The following is a 16,554-nucleotide window of genomic DNA, read 5'->3' as shown; positions in this document are numbered from 1 at the left end:
GTGCTTACGTCATCCTCTGGTGCAGGGTTAGAGGAGAAGGGCAGACGCAGGCACAGGAGCCACAGAGGCTCATTATCATAATGTTATAATTGTTTTTTCAGCAAAACCACTCAGCTCAGAGATTAAACAAGATATGTTCCTGCATCAGTGTAGCTGCAGCAGTCTCAGGGTGTGTTTGCTTCACAATGCATGAAATCACATGGTAGATTTCCTATAAAGGGCTGAGCACTCACCAGGTCTTTCCTCCACTGCAGGGTCGTGAGGTTTAACACCCAGAAGTCGCTGTAGGCCCCGTAGTTGGTGAGACCCCCCATGACGTACATGGCATTGCGCAGGGGGTTATAGGCTGCGGCATGGAAGTAACGAGGACTGGGCCCGGGACCGCCGCCCTCCGTGCCCGCCAACATCTGGGTCCAGCGACGCTCAGAGATGGAATATCTGCAGGGATCAGCAAGTCAGGAATAATCCCGCTATACGTATGCAGCGAGGGGGGGGTGACACCTACCTATAGACGCTGCCCAGCACCCCGTCCCTCAGAGACAGACCCCCGAACATCCAGAGGGTGTGATCCGGCCCCTCCACCATGGTGTGCCCCAGCCGGTGTAAGAAGCGACTGGCTGTATCCTGCAGAGACACACAAGCTGCAGACACCGCACACACACAGAGAGAGAGGATATCATCTACAACACTTACTGCTGTCAGCTGCGGGTCCATCAGACTCTCCCACACAATCTTCCCAGAGTCCAATCGCACCGAGCAGTCCTCCCCGGCGTAACCCGGAGAGCAGAAGCAGACGCCCAGGGTCTAGGGAAAGGACACAAACACAGAAATGTCTATCCGGCCCTGGACCTCCAGAACCACTACAACCTGGACCTCTCCAACATGTCCTAAGGGTGATGCCACTCGTGGCCTTTCTGCTCCGTTTGAGAGCATGCATTTTCAATTCGTTTAAAAACGCATCCGTTTTTACTGTTTACCGTGCGTTTGGCTGCTTTGAACCCGTTTATCTATTATCTATATACAGGCAGTCCCCTAATAAGAACACCTGACTTACATACGACCCCTAGTTACACACAGACCTCTGAATTTTGGTAATTTCCTGTACTTTAGTCCTAGGCTACAATAATCAGCTGTAACAGTTATCACCGGCGTCTGTAATGAAGCTTTAGTGTTACTCCTGATTCTTATGACAATCCTACATTTTTAAAATCCAATTGTCACAGAGACCAAAAAAGTTCAGGCTGGGATTACAATGATAAAATATACAGTTCCGACTTACATACAAACTCAACTTAAGAACAAACCTACAGACCCTATCTTGTACGTAACCCGGGGACTGCCTGTACTCCATATATTATCTATACACCATACAGGCAGTCCCCGGGTTACATACAAGATAGGGTCGGTAGGTTTGTTTTAAAGTTGAGTTTGTATGTAAGTCGGAACTGTATATTTTACCATTGTAATCCCAGCCAAAACTTTTAGCTATGTACAGGCAGTCCCCGGGTTACATACAAGATAGGGTCCGGAGGTTTGTTCCCAAGTTGAATTTGTATGTAAGTCGAAACTGTATATTTTATAATTGACGTTCTAAACAATTTTTTTTCTTTTGCCCCAGTGACAATTGGAGTTTCAAAATTTTTGGTGTAATTGGACCAAGAATTATCAATAAAGCTTCATTACAGACATTTTACAGCTGATCATTGCAGTCTGGGACTATAGTAACATCCAGAGAGGTCACCAGAGGTCACAGTGGGCAGAGGGGTCCGTCTGTAACTATGGGTTGTCTGTAAGTCGGGTGTCCTTAAGTAGGGGACCGCCTGTACTATATATTCATATCCTAAATCCATGTACAGTAGATATCTTGACCATGTATATTTATAGGGTGTAGAGACATATACAGTATATATGAACATATAGCGTGTCCTGATAAGTATTGTATATGGATTTAGGATATGATATGTAGTATGTATATATACTGTATATAGCCCCATATCTATATATAATACACAGCACATATACTGTAAATCTAGTAAGAGCAGATTATTTCTTTATTAGGTTATTCTGCACGTTGCGCCCGGTTTCCACTTCTCGTATCAGGTGAAGTTTATGTAATGATCACACTAACGATACAGGATGTGGATATTTCCTGGTTATATGATACAATGTTGCAGGTGCAGAGGAGCAGGAAGCTCTGCTCTAGTGATGGGTCCCTCGGGCACAAAGAGCCGGCTCAGTTGCGTGAACGACCTGAGCCGCTTCCCCTCAGTGAGCCAATGGCTCACTAAACCCCTCTCCCTCCAAAAAAAGTCATACCACTCCCCCCTTTAACCCCGATAAAATTGGGTTAAAAGTTGTGTGATGTGGGGTGACTGACTGGCCTTCGGCTCCCTGTTATATATTTAATAGTGAGCTGTTCAGGAGCCATAAGAGCCGGATCTACTTACTGAGCGGAGCCTAATGAGCCGGATCACTACGAAGAGCCGGAATTCCCATCACCACTGCGCTCTCTGCTGTGTGGCGAAGCTGCAGGTCATGTGACCAGCCTCCGCTTCAGAGCCAGAGAGAAAGCGCTGACCTCACCCTCTGACCTCGCCCCGCTGACCTCGCCCCGCTGACCTCGCCCCGCTGACCTCGCCCCTCTGACCTCGCCCCGCTGACCTCGCCCCGCTGACCTCGCCCCGCTGACCTCGCCCCGCTGACCTCGCCCCGCTGACCTCAGCCGGAGCCGCCACCTTCTGTCCTGTGTCCTCTCCCAGTGGAGGAAAGGCACAGGAGGGAATAAAGGGCCTCAAAAATTCCTTGTCTTCTAAGGCAATACCCCTGGACCACCCCTGTAACCCCCGGACCCTTGGCCTGTGCTCAGGGGGCTCTCACCTGGTTGCAGACTCCCTTCTCCTCCTCCACGGAGCAGTTTCTGGGACACACGTTGCGCAGACAGTAGGGGCCGGACAGCGGGCTCCTGCAGACGCAGCTCTGCCCCCGGCACACCCTGTTGGGACCGCACGGCGGGTGACATTCGTGGACCGTGTACGTGGCATTGAACCCGCTCGGCTCCGTGTTATTTGCTTCGTAATACACCACGAGGACGCCTGGCGAGACACCGGATTATATATAAGACACAGCAAAGAGAAGACTGGATCCAACAGAACCAGACAAGTATAACATGAGAAGGGTAAAGGGAGAGGTAAGTACAGCCATGTACACTCACCTGTGGTGGCCTCTACAGTAAGTGGAGTCTCCCCCCGACCTCGTCCACAAAATGCCCCCAATAAGCTGCGATCCGACTGCAGGAGCCCCGTGTCCAGGAAAGCCGGGATCCCATCAAAGACGTAAACGTAACTGTGCTGCAACGGGAGGAGGGCGAATGTCAGACGGGAAGATCAATATGGCGGCACAATATGGAGGACGGGGCTCACCATGCACGGGATACTGAAGTCCGGCTGCAGGCTGAGGCTGAGCCGCGGACAACTGGCTTCAGGGTGGCAAGGCTCAGCGCGAGACGAGACGCTCAGCATCCACAGACAATACGACCCCCCAGGAGAACCCAGGGCAGAAGACGAGACCCGAGAGAGGAGCTGCCGACCCTGACACTCCAAGTAACACGTCCCTCCATTCCTGGGGAAGTAATCACATGCATCCTCAGATTACACAATGCAGAGCCCCATGCTGACCCCTGACCACTGCTGACCCCTGACCACTGCTGACCCCTGACCACTGCTGACCCCTGACCACTGCTGACCCCTGACCACTGCTGACCCCTGACCACTGCTGACCCCTGACCACTGCTGACCCCTGACCACTGCTGACCCCTGACCACTGCTGGCTATGATAGAAAGGTGTCAGGACACACAGGACATGGCAGCTCGCTGTGTATGGGGGGGTTTAGTCACAGAGGGGTCAGAGCGCCCATGCTGACCCCTGACCCCTGCTGGCTATGATAGAAAGGTGTCAGGACACAGGACATGGCAGCTCGCTGTGTATGGGGGGTGTAGTCACAGAGGGGTCAGAGCGCCCATGCTGACCCCTGACCACTGCTGGCTATGATAGAAAGGTGTCAGGACACAGGACATGGCAGCTCCCTGTGTATGGGGGGTGTAGTCACAGAGGGGTCAGAGCGCCCATGCTGACCCCTGACCACTGCTGGCTATGATAGAAAGGTGTCAGGACACAGGACATGGCAGCTCGCTGTGTATGGGGGGTGTAGTCACAGAGGGGTCAGAGCGCCCATGCTGACCCCTGACCACTGCTGGCTATGATAGAAAGGTGTCAGGACACACAGGACATGGCAGCTCGCTGTGTATGGGGGGTGTAGTCACAGAGGGGTCAGAGCACCCATGCTGACCCCTGACCACTGCTGGCTATGATAGAAAGGTGTCAGGACACACAGGACATGGCAGCTCGCTGTGTATGGGGGGTGTAGTCACAGAGGGGTCAGAGCGCCCATGCTGACCCCTGACCACTGCTGGCTATGATAGAAAGGTGTCAGGACACACAGGACATGGCAGCTCGCTGTGTATGGGGGGTGTAGTCACAGAGGGGTCAGAGCGCCCATGCTGACCCCTGACCACTGCTGGCTATGATAGAAAGGTGTCAGGACACACAGGACATGGCAGCTCGCTGTGTATGGGGGGTGTAGTCACAGAGGGGTCAGAGCACCCATGCTGACCCCTGACCACTGCTGGCTATGATAGAAAGGTGTCAGGACACAGGACATGGCAGCTCGCTGTGTATGGGGGTGTAGTCACAGAGAGGTCAGAGCCCCCATGCTGACCCCTGACCACTGCTGGCTATGATAGAAAGGTGTCAGGACACACAGGACATGGCAGCTCGCTGTGTATGGGGGGTGTAGTCACAGAGAGGTCAGAGCGCCCATGCTGACCCCTGACCACTGCTGGCTATGATAGAAAGGTGTCAGGACACAGGACATGGCAGCTCGCTGTGTATGGGGGTGTAGTCACAGAGGGGTCAGAGCACCCATGCTGACCCCTGACCACTGCTGGCTATGATAGAAAGGTGTCAGGACACACAGGACATGGCAGCTCGCTGTGTATGGGGGGTGTACTCACAGAGGGGTCAGAGCGCCCATGCTGACCCCTGACCACTGCTGGCTATGATAGAAAGGTGTCAGGACACACAGGACATGGCAGCTCGCTGTGTATGGGGGGTGTAGTCACAGAGAGGTCAGAGCGCCCATGCTGACCCCTGACCACTGCTGGCTATGATAGAAAGGTGTCAGGACACACAGGACATGGCAGCTCGCTGTGTATGGGGGTGTAGTCACAGAGGGGTCAGAGCACCCATGCTGACCCCTGACCACTGCTGGCTATGATAGAAAGGTGTCAGGACACACAGGACATGGCAGCTCGCTGTGTATGGGGGGTGTACTCACAGAGGGGTCAGAGCGCCCATGCTGACCCCTGACCACTGCTGGCTATGATAGAAAGGTGTCAGGACACAGGACATGGCAGCTCGCTGTGTATGGGGGTGTAGTCACAGAGAGGTCAGAGCTCCCATGCTGACCCCTGACCACTGCTGGCTATGATAGAAAGGTGTCAGGACACAGGACATGGCAGCTCGCTGTGTATGGGGGTGTAGTCACAGAGAGGTCAGAGCGCCCATGCTGACCCCTGACCACTGCTGGCTATGATAGAAAGGTGTCAGGACACACAGGACATGGCAGCTCGCTGTGTATGGGGGGTGTAGTCACAGAGAGGTCAGAGCACCCATGCTGACCACTGACCACTGCTGGCTATGATAGAAAGGTGTCAGGACACACAGGACATGGCAGCTCGCTGTGTATGGGGGTGTAGTCACAGAGGGGTCACAGCGCCCATGCTGACCCCTGAACACTGCTGGCTATAATAGAAAGGTGTCAGGACACACAGGACATGGCAGCTCCCTGTGTATGGGGGTGTAGTCACAGAGGGGTCAGAGCACCCATGCTGACCCCTGACCACTGCTGGCTATGATAGAAAGGTGTCAGGACACAGGACATGGCAGCTCGCTGTGTATGGGGGGTGTAGTCACAGAGGGGTCAGAGCGCCACATGCTGATCCCTGACCACTGCTGGCTATGATAGAAAGGTGTCAGGACACACAGGACATGGCAGCTCGCTGTGTATGGGGGGTGTAGTCACAGAGGAGTCAGAGCGCCCATGCTGACCCCTGACCACTGCTGGCTATGATAGAAAGGTGTCAGGACACACAGGACATGGCAGCTCGCTGTGTATGGGGGGTGTAGTCACAGAGGGGTCAGAGCACCCATGCTGACCCCTGACTACTGCTGGCTATGATAGAAAGGTGTCAGGACACACAGGACATGGCAGCTCGCTGTGTATGGGGGGTGTAGTCACAGAGGGGTCAGAGCTGCCATGCTGACCCCTGACCACTGCTGGCTATGATAGAAAGGTGTCAGGACACACAGGACATGGCAGCTCGCTGTGTATGGGGGTGTAGTCACAGAGGGGTCAGAGCACCCATGCTGACCCCTGACCACTGCTGGCTATGATAGAAAGGTGTCAGGACACACAGGACATGGCAGCTCGCTGTGTATGGGGGGTGTAGTCTCAGAGGGGTCAGAGCGCCCATGCTGACCCCTGACCACTGCTGGCTATGATAGAAAGGTGTCAGGACACACAGGACATGGCAGCTCGCTGTGTATGGGGGGTGTAGTCACAGAGGGGTCAGAGCGCCCATGCTGACCCCTGATCTCTGCTGGCTATGATAGAAAGGTGTCAGGACACACAGGACATGGCAGCTCGCTGTGTATGGGGGGTGAAGTCACAGAGGGGTCAGAGCACCCATGCTGACCCCTGACCACTGCTGGCTATGATAGAAAGGTGTCAGGACACACAGGACATGGCAGCTCGCTGTGTATGGGGGTGTAGTCACAGAGAGGTCAGAGTGCCCATGCTGACCCCTGACCACTGCTGGCTATGATAGAAAGGTGTCAGGACACACAGGACATGGCAGCTCGCTGTGTATGGGGGGTGTAGTCACAGAGGGGTCAGAGCACCCATGCTGACCCCTGACCACTGCTGGCTATGATAGAAAGGTGTCAGGACACAGGACATGGCAGCTCGCTGTGTATGGGGGTGTAGTCACAGAGGGGTCAGAGCTCCCATGCTGACCCCTGACCACTGCTGGCTATGATAGAAAGGTGTCAGGACACACAGGACATGGCAGCTCGCTGTGTATGGGGGGTGTAGTCACAGAGAGGTCAGAGCGCCCATGCTGACCCCTGACCACTGCTGGCTATGATAGAAAGGTGTCAGGACACACAGGACATGGCAGCTCGCTGTGTATGGGGGGTGTAGTCACAGAGGGGTCAGAGCACCCATGCTGACCCCTGACCACTGCTGGCTATGATAGAAAGGTATCAGGACACACTGGACATGGCAGCTCGCTGTGTATGGGGGGTGTAGTCACAGAGGGGTCAGAGCACCCATGCTGACCCCTGACCACTGCTGGCTATGATAGAAAGGTGTCAGGACACACAGGACATGGCAGCTCGCTGTGTATGGGGGGTGTAGTCACAGAGGGGTCAGAGCGCCCATGCTGACCCCTGACCACTGCTGGCTATGATAGAAAGGTGTCAGGACACAGGACATGGCAGCTCGCTGTGTATGGGGGGTGTAGTCACAGAGGGGTCAGAGCGTCCATGCTGACATCTGACCACTGCTGGCTATGATAGAAAGGTGTCAGGACACAGGACATGGCAGCTCGCTGTGTATGGGGGGTGTAGTCACAGAGGGGTCAGAGCGTCCATGCTGACATCTGACCACTGCTGGCTATGATAGAAAGGTGTCAGGACACAGGACATGGCAGCTCGCTGTGTATGGGGGGTGTAGTCACAGAGGGGTCAGAGCGTCCATGCTGACCCCTGACCACTGCTGGCTATGATAGAAAGGTGTCAGGACACAGGACATGGCAGCTCCCTGTGTATGGGGGGGGGGGTTTAGTCACAGAGGGGTCAGAGCCCCCATGCTGACCCCTGACCACTGCTGGCTATGATAGAAAGGTGTCAGGACACAGGACATGGCAGCTCCCTGTGTATGGGGGGGGGGGGTTTAGTCACAGAGGGGTCAGAGCCCCCATGCTGACCCCTGACCACTGCTGGCTATGATAGAAAGGTGTCAGGACACACAGGACATGGCAGCTCCCTGTGTATGGGGGGGGGGGGGGGGGTTTAGTCACAGAGGGGTCAGAGCGCCCATGCTGACCCCTGACCACTGCTGGCTATGATAGAAAGGTGTCAGGACACAGGACATGGCAGCTCGCTGTGTATGGGGGGTGTAGTCACAGAGGGGTCAGAGCACCCATGCTGACCCCTGATCCCTGCTGGCTATGATAGAAAGGTGTCAGGACACACAGGACATGGCAGCTCGCTGTGTATGGGGGGTGTAGTCACAGAGGGGTCAGAGCACCCATGCTGACCCTTGACCACTGCTGGCTATGATAGAAAGGTGTCAGGACACACAGGACATGGCAGCTCGCTGTGTATGGGGGGTGTAGTCACAGAGAGGTCAGAGCACCCATGCTGACCCCTGACCACTGCTGGCTATGATAGAAAGGTGTCAGGACACACAGGACATGGCAGCTCGCTGTGTATGGCGGTGTAGTCACAGAGAGGTCAGAGCCCCCATGCTGACCCCTGACCACTGCTGGCTATGATAGAAAGGTGTCAGGACACACAGGACATGGCAGCTCGCTGTGTATGGGGGGTGTAGTCACAGAGGGGTCAGAGCGCCCATGCTGACCCCTGACCACTGCTGGCTATGATAGAAAGGTGTCAGGACACAGGACATGGCAGCTCCCTGTGTATGGGGGGTGTAGTCACAGAGGGGTCAGAGCGCCCATGCTGACCCCTGACCACTGCTGGCTATGATAGAAAGGTGTCAGGACACACAGGACATGGCAGCTCGCTGTGTATGGGGCTGTAGTCACAGAGGGGTCAGAGCGCCCATGCTGACCCCTGACCACTGCTGGCTATGATAGAAAGGTGTCAGGACACACAGGACATGGCAGCTCGCTGTGTATGGGGGGTGTAGTCACAGAGAGGTCAGAGCGCCTATGCTGACCCCTGACCACTGCTGGCTATGATAGAAAGGTGTCAGGACACACAGGACATGGCAGCTCGCTGTGTATGGGGGGTGTAGTCACAGAGGGGTCAGAGCACCCATGCTGACCCCTGACCACTGCTGGCTATGATAGAAAGGTGTCAGGACACACAGGACATGGCAGCTCGCTGTGTATGGGGGTGTAGTCACAGAGGGGTCAGAGCGCCCATGCTGACTCCTGACCACTGCTGGCTATGATAGAAAGGTGACAGGACACACAGGACATGGCAGCTCGCTGTGTATAGGGGTGTAGTCACAGAGGGGTCAGAGCGCCCATGCTGACCCCTGACCACTGCTGGCTATGATAGAAAGGTGTCAGGACACACAGGACATGGCAGCTCGCTGTGTATGTGGGGTGTAGTCACAGAGAGGTCAGAGCACCCATGCTGACCCCTGACCACTGCTGGCTATGATAGAAAGGTGTCAGGACACAGGACATGGCAGCTCGCTGTGTATGGGGGGTGTAGTCACAGAGGGGTCAGAGCGCCCATGCTGACCCCTGACCACTGCTGGCTATGATAGAAAGGTGTCAGGACACACAGGACATGGCAGCTCGCTGTGTATGGGGGGTGTAGTCACAGAGGGGTCAGAGCGCCCATGCTGACCCCTGACCACTGCTGGCTATGATAGAAAGGTGTCAGCACACAGGACATGGCAGCTCCCTGTGTATGGGGGGTGTAGTCACAGAGGGGTCAGAGCACCCATGCTGACCCCTGACCACTGCTGGCTATGATAGAAAGGTGTCAGGACACACAGGACATGGCAGCTCGCTGTGTATGGGGGTGTAGTCACAGAGGGGTTAGAGCGCCCATGCTGACCCCTGACCACTGCTGGCTATGATAGAAAGGTGTCAGGACACAGGACATGGCAGCTCGCTGTGTATGGGGGTGTAGTCACAGAGAGGTCAGAGCGCCCATGCTGACCCCTGGCCACTGCTGGCTATGATAGAAAGGTGTCAGGAAACACAGGACATGGCAGCTCGCTGTGTATGGGGGGTGTAGTCACAGAGGGGTCAGAGCGCCCATGCTGACCCCTGACCACTGCTGGCTATGATAGAAAGGTGTCAGGACACAGGACATGGCAGCTCGCTGTGTATGGGGGGTGTAGTCACAGAGAGGTCAGAGCACCCATGCTGACCCCTGACCACTGCTGGCTATGATAGAAAGGTGTCAGGACACACAGGACATGGCAGCTCGCTGTGTATGGGGGTCAGGGGGCTCATGCTGAAGTATAATCAGTACTATGTACTCGGTCATGTTATACAGTGACACCCATCTGGCCACGTACCTGGGGTCCCCGTAATACCCGGGTGCACATTTGTCGCAGTGCTCTCCCTGTGTGTTGTCGGTGCAGTAGCAGACGCCTGTCTCCCGGTTGCAGTAACCCATTTCGGGTTTCCCATGTTTGTTGCAGGCACATTCCTGGCATCCCTTCTGCGTGGCGCTGCCGTGGCTCCCGGGCTTACACTCCTGGCACTGAGGGCCCTGCGTCCAGTCTGCCAAAGAGAAAAAGTATCATAGGCACAGCCCCGGACCATGTATAGCCCTCATACAGTATCATAGGCACAGCCCCGGACCATGTATAGCCCTCATACAGTATCATAGGCGCAGCCCCGGACCATGTATAGCCCTCATACAGTATCATAGGCACAGCCCCGGACCATGTATAGCCCTCATACAGTATCATAGGCACAGCCCGGACCATGTATAGCCCTCATACAGTATCATAGGCGCAGCCCCGGACCATGTATAGCCCTCATACAGTATCATAGGCACAGCCCCGGACCATGTATAGCCCTCATACAGTATCATAGGCACAGCCCGGACCATGTATAGCCCTCATACAGTATCATAGGCGCAGCCCCGGACCATGTATAGCCCTCATACAGTATCATAGGCACAGCCCCGGACCATGTATAGCCCTCATACAGTATCACAGGCACAGCCCCGGACCATGTATAGCCCTCATACAGTATCATAGGCGCAGCCCCGGACCATGTATAGTCCTCATACAGTATCATAGGCACAGCCCCGGACCATGTATAGCCCTCATACAGTATCATAGGCACAGCCCCGGACCATGTATAGTCCTCATACAGTCTGATCACACAGCCCCGGACCATGTATAGTCCTCATACAGTATCATAGGCCCAGCCCCGGACCATGTATAGTCCTCATACAGTATCATAGGCGCAGCCCCGGACCATGTATAGCCCTCATACAGTATCATAGGCACAGCCCCGGACCATGTATAGTCCTCATACAGTATCATAGGCACAGCCCCGGACCATGTATAGCCCTCATACAGTATCATAGGCACAGCCCCGGACCGTGTATAGCCCTCATACAGTATCATAGGCACAGCCCCGGACCATGTATAGCCCTCATACAGTATCATAGGCACAGCCCCGGACCATGTATAGTCCTCATACAGTATCATAGGCCCAGCCCCGGACCATGTATAGTCCTCATACAGTATCATAGGCGCAGCCCCGGACCATGTATAGTCCTCATACAGTATCATAGGCCCAGCCCCGGACCATGTATAGTCCTCATACAGTATCATAGGCCCAGCCCCGGACCATGTATAGTCCTCATACAGTATCATAGGCACAGCCCCGGACCATGTATAGTCCTCATACAGTATCATAGGCCCAGCCCCGGACCATGTATAGTCCTCATACAGTATCATAGGCACAGCCCCGGACCATGTATAGTCCTCATACAGTATCATAGGCACAGCCCCGGACCATGTATAGTCCTCATACAGTATCATAGGCACAGCCCCAGACCATGTATAGCCCTCATACAGTATCATAGGCACAGCCCCGGACCATGTATAGCCCTCATACAGTATCATAGGCACAGCCCCGGACCATGTATAGCCCTCATACAGTATCATAGGCCCAGCCCCGGACCATGTATAGCCCTCATACAGTATCATAGGCGCAGCCCCGGACCATGTATAGCCCTCATAAAGTATCATAGGCCCAGCCCCGGACCATGTATAGCCCTCATACAGTATCATAGGCACAGCCCCGGACCATGTATAGCCCTCATACAGTATCACAGGCCCAGCCCCGGACCATGTATAGTCCTCATACAGTATCATAGGCACAGCCCCGGACCATGTATAGCCCTCATACAGTATCATAGGCACAGCCCCGGACCATGTATAGTCCTCATACAGTATCATAGGCACAGCCCCGGACCATGTATAGCCCTCATACAGTATCATAGGCACAGCCCCGGACCATGTATAGCCCTCATACCGTATCATAGGCCCAGCCCCGGACCGTGTATAGCCCTCATACAGTATCACAGGCCCAGCCCCGGACCATGTATAGTCCTCATACAGTATCATAGGCACAGCCCCGGACCATGTATAGTCCTCATACAGTATCATAGGCCCAGCCCCGGACCATGTATAGTCCTCATACAGTATCATAGGCACAGCCCCGGACCATGTATAGTCCTCATACAGTATCATAGGCACAGCCCCGGACCATGTATAGTCCTCATACAGTATCATAGGCACAGCCCCAGACCATGTATAGCCCTCATACAGTATCATAGGCACAGCCCCGGACCATGTATAGCCCTCATACAGTATCATAGGCCCAGCCCCGGACCATGTATAGCCCTCATACAGTATCATAGGCGCAGCCCCGGACCATGTATAGCCCTCATAAAGTATCATAGGCCCAGCCCCGGACCATGTATAGCCCTCATACAGTATCATAGGCACAGCCCCGGACCATGTATAGCCCTCATACAGTATCACAGGCCCAGCCCCGGACCATGTATAGTCCTCATACAGTATCATAGGCACAGCCCCGGACCATGTATAGCCCTCATACCGTATCATAGGCGCAGCCCCGGACCATGTATAGTCCTCATACAGTATCACAGGCACAGCCCCGGACCATGTATAGCCCTCATACAGTATCATAGTCACAGCCCCGGACCATGTATAGTCCTCATACAGTATCATAGGCACAGCCCCGGACCATGTATAGTCCTCATACAGTATCATAGGCCCAGCCCCGGACCATGTATAGCCCTCATACAGTATCATAGGCCCAGCCCCGGACCATGTATAGCCCTCATACAGTATCATAGGCCCAGCCCCGGACCATGTATAGCCCTCATACAGTATCATAGGCGCAGCCCCGGACCATGTATAGTCCTCATACAGTATCATAGGCACAGCCCCGGACCATGTATAGCCCTCATACAGTATCATAGGCACAGCCCCGGACCATGTATAGCCCTCATACAGTATCATAGGCGCAGCCCCGGACCATGTATAGTCCTCATACAGTATCATAGGCGCAGCCCCGGACCATGTATAGTCCTCATACAGTATCATAGGCACAGCCCCGGACCATGTATAGTCCTCATACAGTATCATAGGCACAGCCCCGGACCATGTATAGTCCTCATACAGTATCATAGGCACAGCCCCGGACCATGTATAGCCCTCATACAGTATCATAGGCACAGCCCCGGACCATGTATAGCCCTCATACAGTATCATAGGCACAGCCCCGGACCATGTATAGTCCTCATACAGTATCATAGGCACAGCCCCGGACCATGTATAGTCCTCATACAGTATCATAGGCCCAGCCCCGGACCATGTATAGCCCTCATACAGTATCATAGGCCCAGCCCCGGACCATGTATAGCCCTCATACAGTCTGATCACACAGCCCCGGACCATGTATAGCCCTCATACAGTATCATAGGCACAGCCCCGGACCATGTATAGCCCTCATACAGTATCATAGGCACAGCCCCGGACCATGTATAGCCCTCATACAGTATCATAGGCACAGCCCCGGACCATGTATAGTCCTCATACAGTCTGATCACACAGCCCCGGACCATGTATAGTCCTCATACAGTCTGATCACACAGCCCCGGACCATGTATAGTCCTCATACAGTATCATAGGCACAGCCCCGGACCATGTATAGTCCTCATACAGTATCATAGGCGCAGCCCCGGACCATGTATAGTCCTCATACAGTATCATAGGCACAGCCCCGGACCATGTATAGCCCTCATACAGTATCATAGGCCCAGCCCCGGACCATGTATAGTCCTCATACAGTATCACAGGCCCAGCCCCGGACCATGTATAGCCCTCATACAGTATCATAGGCACAGCCCCGGACCATGTATAGTCCTCATACAGTATCATAGGCACAGCCCCGGACCATGTATAGCCCTCATACAGTATCATAGGCACAGCCCCGGACCATGTATAGCCCTCATACAGTATCATAGGCACAGCCCCGGACCATGTATAGCCCTCATACAGTATCATAGGCGCAGCCCCGGACCATGTATAGCCCTCATACAGTATCACAGGCACAGCCCCGGACCATGTATAGCCCTCATACAGTATCATAGGCGCAGCCCCGGACCATGTATAGTCCTCATACAGTATCATAGGCACAGCCCCGGACCATGTATAGCCCTCATACAGTATCACAGGCACAGCCCCGGACCATGTATAGCCCTCATACAGTATCATAGGCGCAGCCCCGGACCATGTATAGCCCTCATACAGTATCACAGGCCCAGCCCTGGACCATGCATAGTCCTCATACAGTATCATAGGCACAGCCCCGGACCATGTATAGCCCTCATACAGTATCACAGGCCCAGCCCCGGACCATGTATAGCCCTCATACAGTATCATAGGCACAGCCCCGGACCATGTATAGTCCTCATACAGTATCATAGGCACAGCCCCGGACCATGTATAGCCCTCATACCGTATCATAGGCGCAGCCCCGGACCATGTATAGCCCTCATACAGTATCATAGGCACAGCCCCGGACCATGTATAGCCCTCATACAGTATCATAGGCACAGCCCCGGACCATGTATAGTCCTCATACAGTATCCAGGCACAGCCCCGGACCATGTATAGCCCTCATACAGTATCATAGGCACAGCCCCGGGCCATGTATAGTCCTCATACAGTATCATAGGCGCAGCCCCGGACCATGTATAGCCCTCATACAGTATCATAGGCACAGCCCCGGACCATGTATAGCCCTCATACAGTATCATAGGCGCAGCCCCGGACCATGTATAGCCCTCATACAGTCTGATCACACAGCCCCGGACCATGTACAGCCCTCATACAGTATCATAGGCCCAGCCCCGGACCATGTACAGCCCTCATACAGTATCATAGGCGCAGCCCCGGACCATGTATAGCCCTCATACAGTATCATAGGCACAGCCCCGGACCATGTATAGCCCTCATACAGTATCATAGGCACAGCCCCGGACCATGTATAGCCCTCATACAGTCTGATCACACAGCCCCGGACCATGTATAGCCCTCATACAGTATCACAGGCACAGCCCCGGACCATGTATAGCCCTCATACAGTATCACAGGCACAGCCCCGGACCATGTATAGCCCTCATACAGTATCATAGGCACAGCCCCGGACCATGTACAGCCCTCATACAGTATCATAGGCCCAGCCCCGGACCATGTATAGTCCTCATACAGTATCATAGGCACAGCCCCGGACCATGTATAGCCCTCATACAGTCTGATCACACAGCCCCGGACCATGTATAGTCCTCATACAGTATCATAGGCACAGCCCCGGACCATGTATAGTCCTCATACAGTATCACAGGCACAGCCCCGGACCATGTATAGCCCTCATACAGTATCATAGGCACAGCCCCGGACCATGTATAGCCCTCATACAGTATCATAGGCACAGCCCCGGACCATGTATAGTCCTCATACAGTATCACAGGCACAGCCCCGGACCATGTATAGCCCTCATACAGTATCATAGGCCCAGCCCTGGACCATGTATAGTCCTCATACAGTATCATAGGCACAGCCCCGGACCATGTATAGCCCTCATACAGTATCATAGGCACAGCCCCGGACCATGTATAGTCCTCATACAGTATCATAGGCCCAGCCCCGGACCATGTATAGCCCTCATACAGTATCATAGGCACAGCCCCGGACCATGTATAGCCCTCATACAGTATCATAGGCACAGCCCCGGACCATGTATAGCCCTCATACAGTATCATAGGCACAGCCCCGGACCATGTATAGTCCTCATACAGTATCATAGGCACAGCCCCGGACCATGTATAGCCCTCATACAGTCTGATCACACAGCCCCGGATCATGTATAGCCCTCATACAGTATCATAGGCACAGCCCCGGACCATGTATAGTCCTCATACAGTATCATAGGCCCAGCCCCGGACCGTGTATAGCCCTCATACAGTATCATAGGCACAGCCCCGGACCGTGTATAGTCCTCATACAGTATCATGGGCGCAGCCCCGGACCATGTATAGTCCTCATACAGTATCATAGGCACAGCCGCGGACCATGTATAGCCCTCATACAGTATCATAGGC

At 54.3% G+C, this 16,554-nt stretch overlaps 1 protein-coding gene across 1 annotated transcript in view; it reads right to left on the bottom strand.

Annotated features, from left to right (window-relative positions):
* Positions 1-233: 233 nt before the first annotated feature.
* Positions 234-16,554, bottom strand: part of LOC140112468 (multiple epidermal growth factor-like domains protein 8) — a gene marked incomplete at its 3' end in the record, with an annotated part of 29,173 nt that continues 12,852 nt past the window's right edge. The window contains exons 18-24 of the mRNA XM_072132515.1: positions 10,409-10,616; positions 3,420-3,618; positions 3,212-3,347; positions 2,878-3,092; positions 694-804; positions 506-624; positions 234-438 (exon numbers count right to left, since the gene is read on the bottom strand). Coding sequence (XP_071988616.1) covers positions 234-438; positions 506-624; positions 694-804; positions 2,878-3,092; positions 3,212-3,347; positions 3,420-3,618; positions 10,409-10,616 — 1,193 coding nt within the window. The remainder of the gene's footprint in view (positions 439-505; positions 625-693; positions 805-2,877; positions 3,093-3,211; positions 3,348-3,419; positions 3,619-10,408; positions 10,617-16,554) is intronic.

The sequence above is a fragment of the Engystomops pustulosus genome, unplaced genomic scaffold (genome assembly GCF_040894005.1).
Source record: "Engystomops pustulosus unplaced genomic scaffold, aEngPut4.maternal MAT_SCAFFOLD_801, whole genome shotgun sequence".
Taxonomy (NCBI): Eukaryota; Metazoa; Chordata; class Amphibia; order Anura; family Leptodactylidae; genus Engystomops; species Engystomops pustulosus.
The sequence above is the reverse complement of the archived record's forward strand: the minus strand, read 5'-3'. Positions and strand labels throughout refer to the sequence as shown.